We start from the raw sequence: 19,015 nt of genomic DNA, 5'->3' as shown, positions 1-19,015 counted from the left end.
TGAGCAATACTCCTCTTCACTTACCAAAGAGGGAAATCCTGTGTCGAACAAGAGCAGCGAGTTTGCAGAACAGGCTGAAGCAGAAAAGAAGGCGAGTAGGAAAGGCACAGAAATCCAAGGTCTTACTCGTACCCTCCCTACCCCAGGCCCCCACACTTTAAAACAAAGAGCACAGAATGACCCTTGAGCAAGATGCACTGTGTTCCTCTCAAAGGACCCTCTGGACCACACTAGAAAAACATATGCTTTCCAGTTCCATCCATGTTGCTGCAAATGGCCAGATTTCATTCTTTCTCGTTGCCAAATAGTATTCCATTGTATATATAAACCACATCTTCTTTATCCATTCGTCAGTTGATGGACATTTAGGCTCTTTCCATAATTTGGCTATTGTTGAAAGTGCTGCTATAAACAATGGGGTACAAGTGCCCCTGTGCATCAGCACTCCTGTATCCTTTGGGTAAATTCCTAGCAGTGCTATTGCTGGGTCATAGGGTAGAGTGTTATGCTAAGTGAAATAAGTCAGGCAGAAAAAGACAGATACCATATATCTTCACTCATATGTGGGTTCTGAGAAACTCAACAGAAGACCATGGGGGAGGGGAAGGGGGAGAAAAAAGTTACAGGGAGGGAAGGAGGCAAACCATAAGAGACTCTTAAATACCGAGAACAAACTGAGGATTGATGGGGGGTGGGGGAGAGGGAAAAGGGGGTGATGGGAATTGAGGAGGGCAGTTGTTGGGATGAGCACTGGGTGTTGTATGGAAACCAATTTGACAATAAATTATATAAAAACAAAAGAAAAATGTATGCTTCCCACTGTCTTGTGGGACAGTCATGAAGGCACCTTGGAGGCAGCCCCCACCCCAAAGAAAATAATCCTTCTGCAACAACTAGAGTATTTTGCAGTAACAAGGTTACTGCCAACAACCTCTTGCTATACAGTCCTATGTGCTGAAACATCCACTTGTAGGACATCCAGGAGTAAATGAGGGTTCTGAAAGGAATCATGCTTTTCCCACTGTTGCAATGGATTGCAAACCATTTTGCAGCCTTCTCTGGGGGTGTGAGGCTTTAGTTGGGAGGTGGGGAAGAAGGTGGGAACAGAAGAAAATTAATGGTTCAGGCACAGGGGGATATGATGTTGAATAAAAACATTTTAGGATATTGCTTTCCTCTGTCATTTCCTATCAGTCTGTGGGCCTGACCGAGTAGCTGTCTTCACTGTGCCCCGGGAAGTTAGGAAAGCCCATCTGCTATGCTTTTGTGCTTTCTGACCCTACTCCACCCTTTCACCCATCTTTTCTACCCCAGAACCCCTTGGAGGTCCAGCTGTATCTTATCATTTTACTTTCCATGGTATCTAGCAGAGAGCCCTGTGCAGTTAGAAAAGAGCTCCATAAACGTATGTGAATATGCCATGGATGGACCCTTGCCCACTACAGCCGTAATTTGGCCTGAACTGCCAGTAGTTCTTGGGGAGAGAATGCTCAGAACTCTGACACTATGTGACAGTGGCACAGCTAGACAAGAACTTTGTAGTCCCTTGAGAAAGCAGTCCTTCCTGGTGGAACGGAAAAGGGAAGTTAGAATAAAACACCTGATACAGGCCAAGGGCTTCCAAGGTGAGATTGAGCTGAAGTCCTTCCCAACCTCTCACTCCTAGCTTGTCACGGGCTCTCTGACCCACAACAGGGGCAGAAGTCTTTTCGGGGACAGCTCAAACAGAGAAGAAACACATCCTGAGTGTCGGTGGAGAGCAAAACTTGCTCGCCTTTATGTACTGAAGTGCTGAATCACTATATTGTACACCTGAAACTACCATGACACTGTATGTTCACTAACCGGAATTTAAATAAAAACTTAAAAAAAAAATAACACAGACTTGCTCACTTTTAAGTGGCTTTCAATTAATGCCCTGAGTCTACTGGGCTGTCGACTAGAAAATCGCAGCCAAAGTTCCCCTGTGGTTAGTCATCTGTTTTTGCAGTGGGAATAAGTTGGAAACCCTGGCCTAGTGCTTCAGAGAACTCAGAGTAAGTTAATAGAAATCTGACAGACTGCTAATATGAAATTAAATAACGGACTGCTTTTTTGTTCTTCTCATTGTGTGTACTTTAAAAAAAAAAGTTTATTTTTGAGAGAGAGAGAGAGAGAGAGAGAGAGACAAGAAGAGAGAGAGGGAGAGCCAGAGATTCCGAAGCGGGCTCCATACTCTCAGTACAGATGTGGGGCTCGATCTCACCAACCATGAGATAATGACCTGAGCTGAAATCAAGAGACTGATGCTTAACAGAGACACCCAAGTGTCCCTCACTGTGTCCACTTAAAAATAAATTTAATGTTTATTTTTGAGAGAGAGAGAGAGGGCACACGTGTGCAAGAGAGGGAGAGGCAGAGAGAGAGGGGGAGACAGAGAATCCCAAGCAGACTCTGTGTGGATAGCAGAAAGCCTCACCCGAGGTTCAAACTCAGGAGCCATCAGATCATGATCTGAGCTGAAACTAGGTGCTGGACACTCAACTGACTGAGCCACTCAGGCACCCCTCATTGTGCCCATTTAAAAAAATTTTAATGTTTATTTATTTTTGAGAGAGAGAGAGAGAGAGAGAGAGAGAGGGGCAGGCAGACACAGAATCTGAAGGAGGCTCCAGGCTCTGAGCTGGCAGCACAGAGCCCAGCATGGGGCTCACACACACAAACTGTGAGATCATGACCTGAGCCGAAGGCTGATGCTTAAGCACCTGAGCCACCCAGGCTCCCCTCATTGTGTCCATTTTTTAAAGACATATGTATTTGATAAAAAAAAAAAATCATGGAGTTGGGGGAGGGGGATAGCCTGAAGGAACATGAGTGCCGTGGCTCTACTCTGACTAGCTGGGCTGTCCTGGTGAAGCCACTTAGCTGCTCTGGGCATCACTTTTCTCACCTGTAAGTAGAGAGTTATCACAAGATCCTCTTACTTTTTAGAATTAGAATTAGGGGCTGATAAACTCAGATATTTCTGGTGAAATGCTTCAAAGTGGACTCATGCTCAGTACGAAGTAACATTATTTTTAAAAAGTGCATTTTGAGAGAGAGTGAGCGAGCTCGCTCGCACGCACGTGTGCACCTATGTGCACGAACTGGGGAGGGGCAGAGAGCCAGAATTCCAAGCAGGCTGTCAGCACAGGGTTTGAACTCACGAACCCGTGAGATCATGACCTGAGCTGAAATCAAGAGTCGGCCGCTTAATTGACTGAGCCACCCAGGTGCCCCAAAACAACATTTTCCAAACTAAACCAGATGGTTAGGTCGTTTGATCCTAATACTAACCTGGCTCCCCTTGCTGTCAGAAGCACTTGCCCCGGCATACCAAGGCCAGTTAAGTTTTCAAAGGCCCCCTCTTGTCCCCTAGGGGGCCCGTAATTTAAGTAGAAGTCCTTAGGCCAGTGTTATGAGGGGCCAGAGTCCCCAGGGGCTTTCCCATCTCAGAATTTGCAAGCGATAAATCAGAGGGACCACAGGGAGAGAGTGTGGTAGCACTGGCGAAGGGCACCAGATGCAGAAGAGGTGAGGCAGAGGTGAAGGATGCGGACACAAGGGGTCTGGAGGTGGAGAGCATTTGGTGCAGACACAAGTGCTTCTGTGGGAGGGGAGCGAGCACACGATGGATTTGGAAGCTATTTGCAAGGCTGATCAGATCCAGGTTGTATTCCAGCCATGACAAATGGTGCCTGGCTGAACAAATGTTACATTTCCATGAATTAATAATCTAACAAAAATAGAGGAAGAAGACAGACACACCTGCCCTCTGTTGGATTATCAGAGTATCTCACTCTGCCTCTCGTTTCTCTACCTTCTTACAAAATACACCAGCTGATCCTGAAAATATTTAGGAAGTCTTTGGTTGGTAACTGACGCTACGGGTATCTCATTTTGAGAGCGTGGGCTCCTCCTTTCTTACTAAGTGAAATTAAGTAATGACTGTGCAGAAAAAATGGCACTCAACGTGGATAGAGACGACTCTCATTCTTGCCCTCACTTACTACCTGGGTCACTTCAGGCACCAGCGTGAACCTGACCAAACCTCAGAGTCCCTATCTGCAAATTGGAGAGCATATACAGGCAGTTCTTAGAACACTGTGAGGTTTCACAATGATATTTGCAAGAGTTATAGCCCATTTGTGTAAGTATGAAAAATGATCCCACTGCTTAGCCTTGTGTTTAATAAATGTTAGCTAAATCCTAAGGTTGAATATCCTCACAAGGATGATGGTATTTAACGGCTGGGCCTTTCTAAAGTATATTGTATGCTGTTCACCATCAATGGCTGCCAGGGAAAGAGTTGACTGCTTCCGTTACAGTTCTTAACTCTCTGCCGTTTAGAAGTCTAAACGGCATTACTTGTCATCCTAAATCACATACGGAGAAAACCGGAGGCACGGTGGAATTCATCTTTTAGCCTGCTCATAAAGCACTCCCTTTGCTCTCCTCTCCCTTGAGGTATCCACACGTTACACCTAGCGGAATCAGGATGAAGGCTGGTGTTCCAGATGCATTTTTTTTTTCCTATTAGGAATTTAAATTGAATTATGTTGCTCTAGATTTCAAATATCAGATCATCCACAATAAGACTTGTAAGATCTGATTCTTTAAAACAAATTTAAACTTAAAAAGCCTGTAAGAATGGGATGGAAGCCAGCATTAATCTTGTTTCTTCTCAACGCTGTGTGTTTGCTTGTCCAAGCTTCAGAATTGACTTTGCCTTTTTCTAAATGTTATTTCAGGATAAAAGTTGATCTGAGTATATAAAATTTTCCCAAGCCCTACTGATACATCCAAACAGTGCATTTCTCTTGGTTGCCAAAATAATACACAGATAAGTATGAATATAATTACTTTCAAAACCAGGAGGATAACCAAAACCTCTGTGCTACCAATCATCAGATCACAGTTCATTTCTCCGAAGGATTCGCCATTTAGTCCCCAGGAATCTGGGGTTTTACATAGGTCACGTCAGCACCATGACCTTGTCATTTGTAGACTCACCTGGCCACCATTTCTTTCTCCTTATGGGAGGCATAGCCACTGCTGCTGAGGGGTTTTAGAGGGGATGACAGGAAGTAGAGGCGGTGATTTGTGAAGTACTGGTCAACCAGCGGGAGGAGAACCTGGAAAATCCACCGTAAATGAACTTCTAGAAAGTTCATCAAAGCCCCTCCTTCAGTTCCTTTGAAAAAGTTCATTTTCAGGGAGCATAAAGCCTCTGAACACAGGTCCTGGAATTTCCAGGAATCTCTACCCGGTGAATTGCAGTTTCCAACCCATTTTCCTCTTGTACACCTCAAACCAGAGGCCTTGGGGATATGGGAATGGAGAAGGTCACTGACTGACTGAGGGTCCAGAGAAATATGCATATGGCCCTGAGCCAGTATTTTCAGGATAGTCTGGTGGGTCATGGTACTTCTTGGGCACGGCATCCAACAGGGACACTTGGGGAAGGGCCTACCACTTTCAGCCTTGAGCCTTTATGTCTCTGTTTCTCGGGCACAGTTATCCCAAGGCCTCATGTGCATTCAGCCCTCTGAGTAGGGTTGTTTGGTAGAGACTGCTCATCACTGGTACCCAAATTCATCCTTTTCTTCTTTTAGCAATAGAAACCCCCATGTTTTAGGTGGGCATGGGGTCGCCCAGCTACAGAATGTATCACCCAGATTCCATGGTGGCTGGGTGAAGCTAGAACAGCTGAGTTCTAGTCAATGGGGCAGATCTTTAAGAGAGAAGGGGCCTGTCCTCCCCTTTCCCATCGATGTGACATAGGTGAACCCATCTGGATCCCATTGATGTACATCACACTTGAGGTAATGGTGGAGCACCAGGAGAGGACAGTACCAGAGTCCCTGGATGATGGCATGGAGAAGACCAGGCTTCCTACCATCTCAGTCGACCTACCTGCCCCCGGATTCTTCCACAACAGAGAAATACATGTCCAGCTCATCAAAGCCAGTGGAGTTTTGCCTATCTTTGTTAGATTAGCTTACCAGACACCCTACATTGTACAGATTCTAAGAAGACAGTAATTTAGTTAAATGCAGGGAATCACTTACTTTGGCAAAGAATTTGATCTCCTGGTCATGGGGAGACTTTTCAGTTTTCCCACTGCTGACAATGGCTTCTACAAAGACAAAAGTAACACAAAGTTGGCCATAGTTAAAACAAACACAAAAACAACCACAGCATTTTAGAAACAGAGCAACTTTCCTCAGGGTCACGGAAAGGCCATTTCATTTTTACAAAATATCTCGTATTTTACAAAGTACTTTATAGCTGTGTTGGCTAGGTGTTTCTTCTGTCAGTTCTCTAAGCTGTTTTAGTACCCTTTCCTCTACTTTGTTGATGAGAAAGCAGCTTCAGAGAGGTTGAGTCATATGCCCACAGTCACAAAGCAAAATAATGGAAAAGTTAAAATAGGATGAATTATATGAAAAAAATGACAAGTGGCTCAAACCCTGAAACCAAGGATGAAACAGATTTTTTTTTAAAGAGGGGGACAACAATCTTAGCCACCGTTTCCCCCCCAAAACCTATGATGTCTCAATGAATTACGAACAGCTACAGTATGAAAGCATCATCCCTTGATAAAGAAATACCACATTATTTTTGAGATTAAGAAATATTAAGGGAAGCACACATTTGGGGGATATTTCACAATGATACTTACCCAAATGGGCAATAAACTCTTGGGCGGAATCAACATATTTCAGGATCTTCTTCAAAAATTTATAGGCAAACCTCTTTTCCATGGAGGAGGCATCCAGCTCCATATCCTTCATACCTCTAGGTTGGAAATGGGTAAATCCCAGGAAGTAACAGAGATGACTATGTGACTTCGGAGCATCAGCAATCCTATCTGTGTTGACTTTACTTTCCAAACGTTAATGGTTATCCTGGCCTAGTGACCTGCTTTGTCATTTGACTGATTCCCCTTGCACTTGGAACCTGAGTTTATGAGCACCCAATACCTGCACTATGATAACGTCTGAAAAGATTTTTCAAAATATCTTTATCATTCATTCAACAAATATCGAGCTGGGGATAAATCGGAGAAGCAAACAAGATCCCTGCCTCCATGGAACGTACAGACTAGCTGTAAATGGACACAAATTATATATAGCACAAAATATAAATTATGTGGAATGCTAGAAGCTAGTAAGTTTTGTGAAAAAAGAAAGATTAAAGCAGGATGAAAAGGCCCAAGAGGGGGGAGCAAGCAGACTGTAGTGTTACATGGGGCCATCAGTGCTGGTTTCATTGGGAGATGACACTGGGGTAAAGGCTTGAAGGAGGTGAGGAGGTGAGCCATATGGACATCTGGGGAAGGAGTTTTCCAGGCATATGGACTGGTGGTGCAAAGGTCTTGAGGCAGGAACATGCACGCCGAGCTGAAGGAATATGGCAGATGCTAGTGTGGATGGAATGGATGTGAGCAGGCAGTCAGAGAAACAGGAGGTGGTTACTAAATCATTAGAATTTTGCTTTAGGTCTGAGATGGGAAGCTACTGAAAGCTCTGGATAGAGGAATGACTTACATTACAAATTACTTTAATTGCTAGGTTTAAAACTGATGGTGGGGGGGCAAGGGTTGAAGCAGGTGCCTGGATAGGAGCCTCTTACAGGAATGATGGTAACAGCATGGAAGGGGTGAGAATGGTCACATTCTGGATATCGTTTAAAGCAGAACTATCAGGATGTCCTGAAGGACTGGATGTGGGTTGGGGGAAAAAGAGGAGTCAAGGCTTTTGGCTTGAGCACCAGGAGGAATGGGCTGCCGTGGCGTGATGGGGAAGCTGAGGATGGAGCAGGTCAGCGATACGGATAGCGGGAAACGAGTTCTCCTTACTGACGGGGCTCTGGCTTCCTTGCCTGCACACCCAAGTGCCCTCCATCGGGGCTGGCGCATGGTAAACAGCTACTAGGCTATGTCTGCTGAGTTCAACCATCTTTTTCCTGTCCCCCCTTATTTCCTTGATTTCCTTTTTAGTTCTGGTAAAGAGCAATTTTTCATTTCTGTAAGCAAGTTATTTATCAGCAAACCACAGCGCACGTTCCTCTGGGTGTTAAGAAGAGGATTAAAACGATGAAGGGAGTGTTTCTCAAATGCTTCCCCAGAGGTGGTCTCCTGCTGTCTGACCTTTCCTGCTTCACAATATGGCAAGTAAGTTTTGCTATTTTTCCATAGGCACTACAAGAGAAATATTTGTATGGGTTTTTATTTTATTTATTTTATTTTATTTATTTAGTATTCTTTTTTTTTTGGCCACTCTGTGGCAAAATTCTGTAGGAGACTAAAACAAGAAATAGCAGTTGGCTCAGCAAACGTTTCTTTCAGAAGGAATGGCTATATCAGATAGGAACCCTGGCTTGTTTTGTCTCTCTTCAAGGGACTCAGCGAGCATGACTTAAGGAGCAAAGCCCACCAGTGACATCTGACCAGTGAGGAAACAGGTTCTAGGTTCAAGCAGCTAAGACCCTATTCATATATAATCCTCATCTAGATAATTCTGACAAGCACAAGTTTGCGATAAAAACTCAGGAAATCTTGATGCGTTCAGTCTCCTCAGTGGTGCTGTGTCTTCAAAGAATCTGTTCTCTGTGTTCAGACTGTTTATGTCCGTTTTGCTCACTATTGCTCTTATGTAATTTAATCAAATATTGTCTAAAACAAAAACAAAATAGAAATTTGAAGACAACTGCTGATTCTGTGAGAACTAGGCTGCACATTTTGCAAAGACATGAAACTGTGTTTCCAAATACATGTTTCTGAAATAGGTATGAGCGAGATAACTAGCTGTAGAAGACAAGAGAGGAAATTGAAAAAAAAAAATCTCTAAGGGGGCACCTGGGTGGCTCAGTCGGTTAAGTGTCTGACCCTTGATTTTGTCTCAGGTCATGATCTCACGGTTCCGGAGTTCGAACCCTGCGTTGGGCTCTGCGCTGACAGCCTGCTTGGGATTGTCTCTGTCCCTCTCTCTCTCTCTCTCTCTTGCTCTCTCTGCCCCTCTCCAGCTTGTGTGTGCACACGCTGTCTCTCCCCAAAATAGACATTTTTAGAAATCTGGAAGATACTGCACTTCTACGGTTTTGTATATGCCGTAATTCTTGCCGTTCTACAAAGAAGCCCAAGTCCCAAAGGTCTGACGATGCCCTATGGATATGCTTTAGAAGGCCAATCGATAAAACAATATACAAAGAGAAGCTTCGGGGGCCTATAGCACAAGATTTGTGAATGAATGCATGTTTGTATGTTTCAATTTCAAATTAAATGTTTAAGGTGTACATGTATAATTTGTCATGATTCTTTGCTATAACTGAGCTTTAAAAATTGATATTGACTGGTCCTGTTTAGGTCAGAAAAGATGGCTTCATGCTCCCCAATAAAAGTTTTCTCATTTCAGAATACTGACCATTACCGTGTCTCCCGTCTGTTTTGCAGACAGGCGACTAAATACCTGGGGAAGGAGAGACCACGTCCACAAGTCCTCCCTGCCCCCCTAACATCACCTGGAAGATGACTTACCTAGAAACCACGATGCCGTTCACCTGGAGGAATTTAAACAGGTCCTGTGCCTTTTCTCGGTCCCTGAACTTCTCCTTGGCTGTCAAGGTGTCATATGGTACCAACAGAGGGTGACTGCCGCCACCTGGGGACAAGAAAGTGAGAGATGACCAACTCTTTGGCCCTTCCTTTGCACTTCTGGGAAAATGTACCTGCCGCACCCCCAGCTCCCCTCCTGCAGGGGGCACAGGGAATCTGGCTCACCTTTGCTCTCCAGTTCCAGCTTCTTCTTCTTGGCCCAGATGTTGTGATAGTTCTCGGCCACGACCTCCACCATTCCCTGTGTCCCACCAAAGAGACAGCAGTCAGAGCAAAAGCAAAGAAGAAAAATGGGTCCATATCTGCTGGGCTGTTCAGGCAGCCTTGGGAACTGAGCACCACCAAATGCTAACAGCACATCGCGGAGTGTCTCCCATCATTAATTAGTCTGTGTTTATGCACCTCATTAGTTTTTATAGCTTCCCCTCCATACAGAAAACAGCTTCTAATTCTGTCCTTCCCTTATAACTTATTATCCTGGCAGTCTGATGCATTTATGAGACACACACATTTCCATCTGAAACTGCATTCTGGCAGGCCTTGGACATTTTACTCCTGACCTGAAACAGGGAGATGGCAGTGGGTGTCAGAATCCCCCCAAATCCCTTACCTTAGCAGGCTAAAAATAATCACATCTTAGAGAAAATGGCTGCAAATACAATTGTTCAAAGAGAGTTCATCTTTCTAAGGCTCAGAAAATAGTGACCTGGAATCAAGGGTGTACGTTGGAAAGACACTTCCTCTAAGGTCCAAAGGGCTGGTCTGACGGACTGTCTGGGGAGTATCTGCCCTGGGTTGGGGCCAATCCTGGCCACCGATGTATGCGGGAGGGGAGGGATGGGAGGAGGCAGCTTGGGGCTTTTAATTTCATCCTCTTGGTTGTATGCCCCTGAATTCTGCACCAACACGGGGCACTCAAGCGAATCTTCCACAGGACATGAGGTATGCAAGTGCCCTTGCAGTTGGCGGCACCTGCTGGGACCAGGAAGTCACCCTCACCCCAGGGGGGGCTGCTCCACAGGCTTTCTCCTAACTCTTATTAGTTTTGTTCCAAGTTTTTTTTCCTCCTAGCTGTTAGTTCTGTGTGTTGATACAGTTAATTTGCAGTTTCTTCCTCCTTTTAGTGAGTCATTACCTGTGATGATGGCCCTGGAAGAAGTACAAAGCCTGGCCTCCTTAGATAACCGGTTTATTCTAGCTGAGACTTGCCCTGTGGCCCTTGCCCGGTCTGGTTCTTTTCAATTCCGATATTTCAGTGGTGACATGTTGGCTTTCTCCCCTCTCCTCACTCCTTTTTCATTTATTTTAATTTTGTAAAGAGCCCTTCTCTCCCTAGGGTCATTATTTTTTTTTTTAAAGATTCTTTTTAAGTTTATTTATTTATTTTGAGATAGCACAAGCAAGGGAGAAGCAGAGAGAGAAGGAGAGAGAGAATCCAAAGGAGGCTCCATGCCGTCAGCAGAGAGCCTGATGTGGGGCTCGGTCTCACGAACCATGAGATCATGACCTGAGCCGAAATCAAGAGTTGGATGCTCAACCGACTGAGCCACCCAGGTGCCTCCTCACTCCTTTTGAACAAAACTCTTTGGAGGGTAATACGTCCTGCACTTGGGGGCTTTAGAAAATAAACTGTTCTGGAAGCACCAACACTGACCTGGAGCTCCCTGGAGAGCACAACATTGGAGAGGTCCAGGGGAGCAGGACTGTAGCTGTTGCCCTGGGAAAGCAAAGGCAGAATCACTGGGTTTGCCATTATTTTCCTTACTCTTATCAGTATCCTGACTTCAGCTACCAAAGACGTATCCCCGAGAGATCCCCAGGTTTCATTGTTGGTAGTCCTCGCCCCTGACACACCAGGGACAGATTTCCCAGATTCTCTGGGGGTTCCTCACTGGCCCAGTGTTGGCCCTGGGCATGGTGTCATACCTGGCTGGCCTGGGACACGCTCCGAAGCTTCTCATTTTCCCGCTGTTGCACCAGGGCCTCTCCCTCTTTGGTCCTCTCCACAGACCAGCCCACAGCCAGCATGGTTTTCAGGGACTCTCTAGCAGGCCAGCGGTAAATTTCCTTCTCCTGGAAGAAAATCCGGGCAGAAGAGCTTTGCAGAGCACGCCCCTGCACTATGACAGGCCTGACTCCCTGGAAAGTTGGCCCCCACGGTGGATGTGGTTGCAGCTGGCTCCAGCCTCCTCTCTCACTAGGTCCAAACACCCTCTGCGGCATCTCACCTGAAACATGTCATTGTCAGCCTTTCTAACGTTTCCAAGTGCAAGACCCTATAGTCTCCTGCCTCTGGAGGAAACGTACCAAACATCATCCACAGTTTATGGATAAAGAGAAGCAAGAATAGGAGGGTGACTCCTCATGCTCCAGTCACTGTTTCAGTTGGGACATGAGGGAATCCATCTGCACAAAACTCTCCTTTGTGCTTGGGAAGTAGAGTTTCTTAGATTTAGAATTCTCTTGAGCTCTGCACCATTTTACAAATGGCCAGTACACCTACAGAGATACATATGCCATCCTTTATGTGTGACATAAAGCTGAAAGCTTACGAAGAACTCTTATTGATACCAAGATAGGAATTCGGAATAGTAATAATAATAATATCATCTCAAAGACACCTGTCCATACTTCCCTAGGGGTCCTTCTCTCTACTCCCTTCATCTGTCACAACTGGAAGTTATTTCTACCTTAGTTTTCTCCAGCAATTCAATGCTTCCCCAGCCCCAAATCCCCCACGTCAACAGTCTGACAAAAGCCCTTCCTAGTCCTGTTGCAAGTGAATTACGAATGCATTTTGGCTCAGCCTCCAAGGGCTGAACAGTGCTTCTCCATCCAATGGGTGCTCAGGGCCAAAGAACAGAATGTGAAGATGGGCTCCTGGAAACCGGTCCTTGAGGGTCTTGCCCACTGGTGAGTTTCTGAGGAGTTTATGGAAACTTGAGAATGAATGTGCCCTGAATTTCTCTGACCACCTGATACAATTCTCAAGTAAGGACAATCAGCATGGCCACTCAGTGCTACCAGAGGCGAGTTTCCTACCTTTTCTGTTAATGTCTTGAAAGGCCTTATCAGTGGATGGGTCTTCACATTTTCATCCAGGGAAATTCCATATTTCCATCCATTCTGACTCTGTAGAAATGTTCTCAGTTCAAATATCCTTGGCATCCAAAGAGCCCTCCTATATGACCCAAATCCCAGCTTCTATTTTCACTGAACAAATGGAATAATGGGATGTGACAGAGCTTGAAAGTTCCCCTCCAAAATGTCTAATTGATCCTTTAAGGCCATTAAGCTCTCTGCCCCACTGGATTTTGAACTCTGCCCCCTTTATTTCTTCTTGTTTCAGCAGCTGTCCTCGCTGCTTACTCGCTTGTGTTTCAGACAGAAGGATGTTTCAAAAGACCTGAGAACAACGCTTCTCAGGTCAGTGTGTCATGTTCACAGGCAAGGAAAGAAGTCAAGGCTAAAGGCATCTGAGGACTGGTCCCACTGCCCACTGCTTGGAGGAGGCTGACCTGACTTGCACTGCTTGTCTGCCAACCCTAGGGAACAACTGTAGCAAGGCAGGTCTTCTAGCATCATAGAAGTTTAGGAATTTCAAAATCCATTCAACAAACATCAGCTGAATGTTTACTACATTAGGTGCCAGACTCTGTCCCTGGCACTGGGGATACAGAGGAAAGTAAGAGCCCCTGAACTGTCGTAACCTCACAGTTCAAAGACTCCTGGATGTTCCTTCTCAGGCTCTGCCTCAGCCCATGCATTAATGTGTATGTTTCTCAAGTTTCTGTCCCTTCTCAAAGGTACACCCTCCCTGGTAGATGTAATCCAGGCCCACGGTCCATAGGTGGCCTAATCTCAAATCGGGATTGCAGCCCAGATCTCTTCCCTAATTTTCAAACATATTTAAGTTCTATTTGGATGTCCACAGGTACCTCCTCACATGCCTGAAACAGAACCCAGCATTTTACTCCTCTAGGGGGCCTCTCCTCTTGGGTTCCCTGGATCTCAGTGAATGGCACCAGCTACACTCACTTTCCAAGCCAGAAGTGTGAGAATCTTCCTCGATGCCCCTTTCTTCTCTGTACCAGCTCATATTATGTTCAACTTCCCAGACATATTCATTTGTCTGCCTCTCCCTAGCTTCCCTGCCAGTATTTTAGTTCAGGCCACCATTGGCTCTCACCTGGAGTACTGCAATAGCTTCCATGTGGTCTCCCTGCCTCCAGTCTTGCCACCTCTCTGTGGACTCCATTTTCTACACCGCTGTCAGGCAATATTTATAAAATCACCGAGATCAGGGCACTCTCCTGCTTTAAGATTTTCTGACTCCGATCTGTCATCATGGTAAAACCCAAACTCTTTGTGGTCTCTAAAGCTACAGCGAGATCTTGTTGACCCTTCTAGACTCATGTCTCACCCTTCTTCATCTGCTCTACTCCGTGATCCCACCATATTGAACTATGGTTCCTTAAAGCCACCAGATTCTCTCTTGCTTCTCTGCTCCCATCTGCTGCTCCCATGGACTGCATTGCACTTGTTACCCTGTGCCTGAACAACTACCTGTCCCTTATCATATAGCAGAGATGTCACCAGCTCAAGGAAGCATTCCTGGACCCCCACTGTTGACTTAGGGACTCCCCTTATGGGTTATGTGCTCTAACCCTGTGCTCATTCCCACAACCTGTATAATGGCTGGCCTATTTTCTTTATCCCACAAGAGTGTGAAGTTCTTGAAAGCAGGGGAAAAAATGCTCTTTTCTTTGTTAGATGATCAATGCCCACTTGGCAATGGTGAGCAAATATGTTTCCTTATAAACGTGCTTATAGTCCGGTGGGAGACCGAGAGAGAGATTCATCAAATTCCACACCAGTAAACATGTAGTCAATAACTGGTGAAGCTGTTTAATCGTTATAAATATAAATATTAATATAAATATATAAGCTGCTATGAAAATACCATGAAGGAAAAGAACAAGATGCTAAGAGGGCCTTTATCTGAGAAATCTGGGAAAGAAGTGTCCTAGGAAGAACTCACATGGGGATGGATATTTGAAGGATGAATTGGTAACTGGTGTTTGTTTGTGTGGGTGCAGATGGGGACCTGGCTCAGAATGAAAAGGGTTTCAGGCTTATGTAGAGTGTGTGTGTGTGTGTGTGTGTGTGTGTGTGTGTGTGTGAGAGAGAGAGAGAGAGAGAGAGAGAGACACGGAGGGCAAAGGGAGAGAGGAGGCTGGCTGGAGATGGCAGCAGAGGCCAGGTTAGATAGTGTCCGCTGTTGGGCGATGTCTGGGATTTTGGCCTTTGTATTAAAAATGGTTAGGCTATTAAGGGATTTTAACAAGGAGGAGGGCTGGACTGGAAAACAGCAGTAGAATATGACTAAATTTACATACTGAAACTAGCACTTGCCAGCAGCGTAAAGGACAGAGTGGAGAAAATGCACGTGGGCAGACTAGTTAGGATGTTACCACCATCATCTGGGCAAAAGATGACTGTAGCTTGGACTAAAGCCATGGCATAGACAGACATACACAAATTCAAGAGAGACTAAGGAGGTAAAATCCACATGGATTAGTAATGGATTGGATACTACTTTGGATTCATGAAGGTGTCCCTTTCCCCTAATTCATAGGCTGGCCAAATGGGCATACGTGAAAACCTTCTAGAGCAAGGGTCAGCAAACTGGAGCCCTTTAGCCAATCCACCCAACCCCACTTGCTAAATACAGTTTTATCGGAACACACTCTTTCATTTATGTGTTATCTCTGGCTACTTTTGTGTTGCCATAAAAGTGATGAGCAGTTGTAACAGAGACTGCTTGGCCCGTAAAACCTAAAATGTTGACTATCTGGCCCTTTATTTTATTATTTTAAAAAGTTTTTTAATGTTTATTTAGTTTTGAGAGAGAGAGAGAGAGAGAGAGAGAGAGAGAATGCACAGGTGCAAGCAGGGAAAGGGCAGAGAGAGGGAGAAGAGGGAGACAGGATCCAAAGCAGGCTTCATTCTGACAGCAGAGAGCCTAATGTGAGGCTTGAACTCACAGAACCATGAGATCATGACCTAAGCCAGAGTTGGATGCTTAACTGACTGAGCCACGCAGACGTCCCTCTATCTGGCCCTTTACAGAAAAGGTTTGCCAACCTTTGCTCTAAAATCATGATGTATTAGCCCACTCTATGGTTACGAGGGTTGTTGTTATCACCAGCCCCAAACAGAAACTGATCAAAGGAAAAAAAACTGACCCCAGATAAACGCAGAGGCTGAGAGAGCGGCTAAAGGTGTCCCCTCTCTAGGGCACACTGCTCGGAGGTGGTTTTCTGTGGCTCTGCAGGGGAGACGGGTTCACTGCTACATGCTCGAAGCCGCAGCTGAGCAATGGCCCCAGTCCTCAACTGGCGGCCCACAGGAATCCTGGATGTCTTTGGCACATTCCTCCCACTTTGCCTGCCAGCATTAAAGGGCTGACAGAGCAATTAAACTCATTAAGCAGCCTGACCTCATGTGGTGAGGAATTTTAAACACCAGATGGACAGGCGTATTAATAAGGGAGTGTCTGGAAGTTCTACGGCTGCCTACCATGGGAAGATGCGGGTCCTCCATAGAATGAAATGCAGCTTGCCGACAACATACAAGGGTAAGGCTTTCAACTGCACTTCCCTTTTTCCAATGCTACATTCAAAGAAAGAATTTAACGAACGCCTCCTGCCCCATACTATGCATTTATGTCAAAATCACATGCTCGGTGCAAACTCCAGAAAATGCAATGTTTACAAAAGAGTTAACACGCCCAGAATCAATCATTTTCCTGAGAAATACAAAAAGCAGCACCAGCCACTGCTGCTGCCTATTTCTCCGACCTCCACCATCCCTGGGAAATTGCTGCTCAGAAATAATGAATTCTCTTGGCATGGCCAGTCTGTCACTTAGACAAATCAGGCAGATTTCCAGGATTGGACCCTTTAATGTTCTTGGGCTGTTTTTTCTTCCCCCTGACAATTGTCAGTTGGATGATAATCCCTACCTTGTCACAGGCCCATTTATCATGTGAATGCTCCGCGTACTTGGTGACGATGTACTCCCATTTTTCAGGCAAGGAAAAACTGAAATGAGAGAAAAAAAAATTACAACCTCCCCAAGCACTTCAGCTGGATGTACTGAAAAGATGGCCAGAACCAACGATCAGCTGGCAGAAGTTGGACGGGAGGGACCAGCTAACCCAAGGCTGAAGCTGGATCCCCAGCTGTGAATTTCATGGCCTGTCCATGCTGGGTCACAGACACACACCAGGTCTTATTGGAGGACATCACTGTAGAAGCCTCTGCTGCACAGGTGACCTTCCAGCTGCTCAAGATTCCATTGGCTCCTGTGCCAGATCTGACCTGGGTTAGACAGTGAAAATACCCTTATCCAAAGACACTGCCTGTAATCTCACCAACTCCAATCTGGGAATGCCAGAAATGGGTAGACAGAGAACCAAATGTTACAAAAGACTGTCTACTTTTTTGGATTCAGAGACTCATGTTTAAATATTAGAATTTGGTTAGGAGAGCAGACACTTGTTTCTGTTGGCCTGGCAGCTTCTGTCCCATCTAGTGGTAAAAAACAAAAACAAAAAACAAAACAAAACAAACAAAAAGCACCCCCATTTTCCTTTGAGGAACACGTCTTGAATTGCATGGAGTCTTATGTGAACAGTCACCAAGAATGGACATCTGAGTAGGCCAATCAGACTCACTCTCCCTGGAATTTGAGTCTTGAGTTGTTTGAGGCCAGGGCAGCAAAGTCTTTGAGCTGATTCATCTAATGGGGATACTACTTGAAGGTTGTTCATGTCGTCACCCTGCCTTGGTTCCTGGGCTTCCTGAGGCCTGGTTGGTCAGCTTTGCACTAGGTTTTAATTATAACCCTGTATCCTTGCAATCATGTGCTTTTCTGCTTAACTTCTAGCTCCTGTTACTTATATTTTTTGGAGAACCATACTGATGCCTGAGGTATATGTGAAGAAATCAGAACTCTCAAGATAACATGGAACCACACTCATTGCTAGCAAACAATTGCTAGTGTATATCTCAAAATGTTTATAAAGGCATCCAAGTGATTACACCATCTGTCATTCCTTCAGTATGTTTACGTTTTTACAAGGTGAAGTTCTCCGAAGTCAACACCTGCGTCTCTTGGGCTCTAGCTTGGTACTTTATCACACCCCTTACCTCTTTTTTACAGCAGGTTCAATTCTATTTCCTGCCATCCACTCGCTCAAGGCTCCGTGTGATAGGATGTGTACATAATTTTCCCGAAGGTGAATTTTATACATTATCAAAGCTGACGGCCCCTAGGAATGGCTCAAGCTATGCCTCTCCTATGGGAGCTACTGCCGCAAACCACAAGTCTAAGGGGCTCTTACAGGATGTCTTGATTTCCCTGTTCAATCTAAAGCATTTTTAGAGCTCTTCATTTAAAATGCACCCAGACATGAAGACTATATGACCCACAACGCATAATCATAACTAGGAAAGAACTGCCAGAAGACAAAATTGGGCATATGTTGCCCAATATTTTATCCGTGGCCTAATCATCACTAGAGAGGAATGCTGGGGAACCAGAGGGAGGAAGTAAAAGACACTATTGTAGGGTGATTCTAAAATTCCAGCATCCCTTGGCATGGCAAAGAGTGGGTCCAGTCTTTCAAATAAGGACCCCATGCTGTTCTGTCACTCACACCCTGAGGCCTTACTGGAGTTCAGCTGAGTGTTATTTATAGAGTTGTTTTGATGTACAATGCTATTAGAACTATAGAGGCCTAATTCACAAAGAATGAAGATTTTTGTCAAAAAATTCATTAATAAATTAATTGCATCATTTGTCAGCATGGTTCTTAACAATGCCTCGGGTGACATTTATTTGTGGAAAGCATTAGTCTCTTATAATAAATAAACCAACCCCCAAAAGGAAAGCCCAGAATATAATAATACAGCACATAATCAGATATGGATGGATTAGACCTTCAGAAGCTGACAAAACCCAGTGCCTAACGTGACTTGTAGCGTGTCAAAGAAAATGATCCGCAGGGTTAGCAGGACAGAAGGAAGAAAAGTTCATAATCCTCGCTACCTTCTGAAAGAGAAACACCAGCCACTGGCCAAAATGTCGACTGGCTTAGAGATGATTCTGGACTCACTTCATGGTGTTGATGGGTTTGGGGTCAAAGTTGCCATCTGCATCCACTGAGATCTGTTTCTCCAACGTGGCTGAGATTCTGGTATCTAAGTAATCTGGTGGTAGCGCCCCAGCTATAGCACTGAGACAAGGAAGGGCCATTCGGAAAAGGTCTGGGTCATACTTCTGTGAGGAAAGACAAAGACCATGATAGCA

At 45.1% G+C, this 19,015-nt stretch overlaps 1 protein-coding gene across 19 annotated transcripts in view; it reads right to left on the bottom strand.

Annotated features, from left to right (window-relative positions):
* RYR3 (ryanodine receptor 3) overlaps positions 1-19,015 on the bottom strand; it is a 529,106-nt gene that overhangs the window by 91,786 nt on the left and 418,305 nt on the right. For all 19 annotated transcript variants that reach the window (XR_006704802.1, XR_006704801.1, XM_045450137.1 and 16 more), the window contains exons 51-61: positions 18,822-18,985; positions 16,665-16,743; positions 12,680-12,769; positions 11,564-11,710; positions 11,292-11,354; positions 9,803-9,878; positions 9,560-9,683; positions 6,704-6,819; positions 6,090-6,157; positions 5,032-5,153; positions 25-74 (exon numbers count right to left, since the gene is read on the bottom strand). Coding sequence is in view for 17 of the 19 variants with exons in the window: in XM_045450137.1 (XP_045306093.1) it covers positions 25-74; positions 5,032-5,153; positions 6,090-6,157; positions 6,704-6,819; positions 9,560-9,683; positions 9,803-9,878; positions 11,292-11,354; positions 11,564-11,710; positions 12,680-12,769; positions 16,665-16,743; positions 18,822-18,985 (1,099 nt within the window). In the remaining 2 variants the exon portion in view is untranslated. The remainder of the gene's footprint in view (positions 1-24; positions 75-5,031; positions 5,154-6,089; positions 6,158-6,703; positions 6,820-9,559; positions 9,684-9,802; positions 9,879-11,291; positions 11,355-11,563; positions 11,711-12,679; positions 12,770-16,664; positions 16,744-18,821; positions 18,986-19,015) is intronic.

The sequence above is a fragment of the Leopardus geoffroyi genome, chromosome B3, assembly GCF_018350155.1.
Source record: "Leopardus geoffroyi isolate Oge1 chromosome B3, O.geoffroyi_Oge1_pat1.0, whole genome shotgun sequence".
In the NCBI taxonomy this organism is placed as follows: domain Eukaryota; kingdom Metazoa; phylum Chordata; class Mammalia; order Carnivora; family Felidae; genus Leopardus; species Leopardus geoffroyi.
The sequence above is the reverse complement of the archived record's forward strand: the minus strand, read 5'-3'. Positions and strand labels throughout refer to the sequence as shown.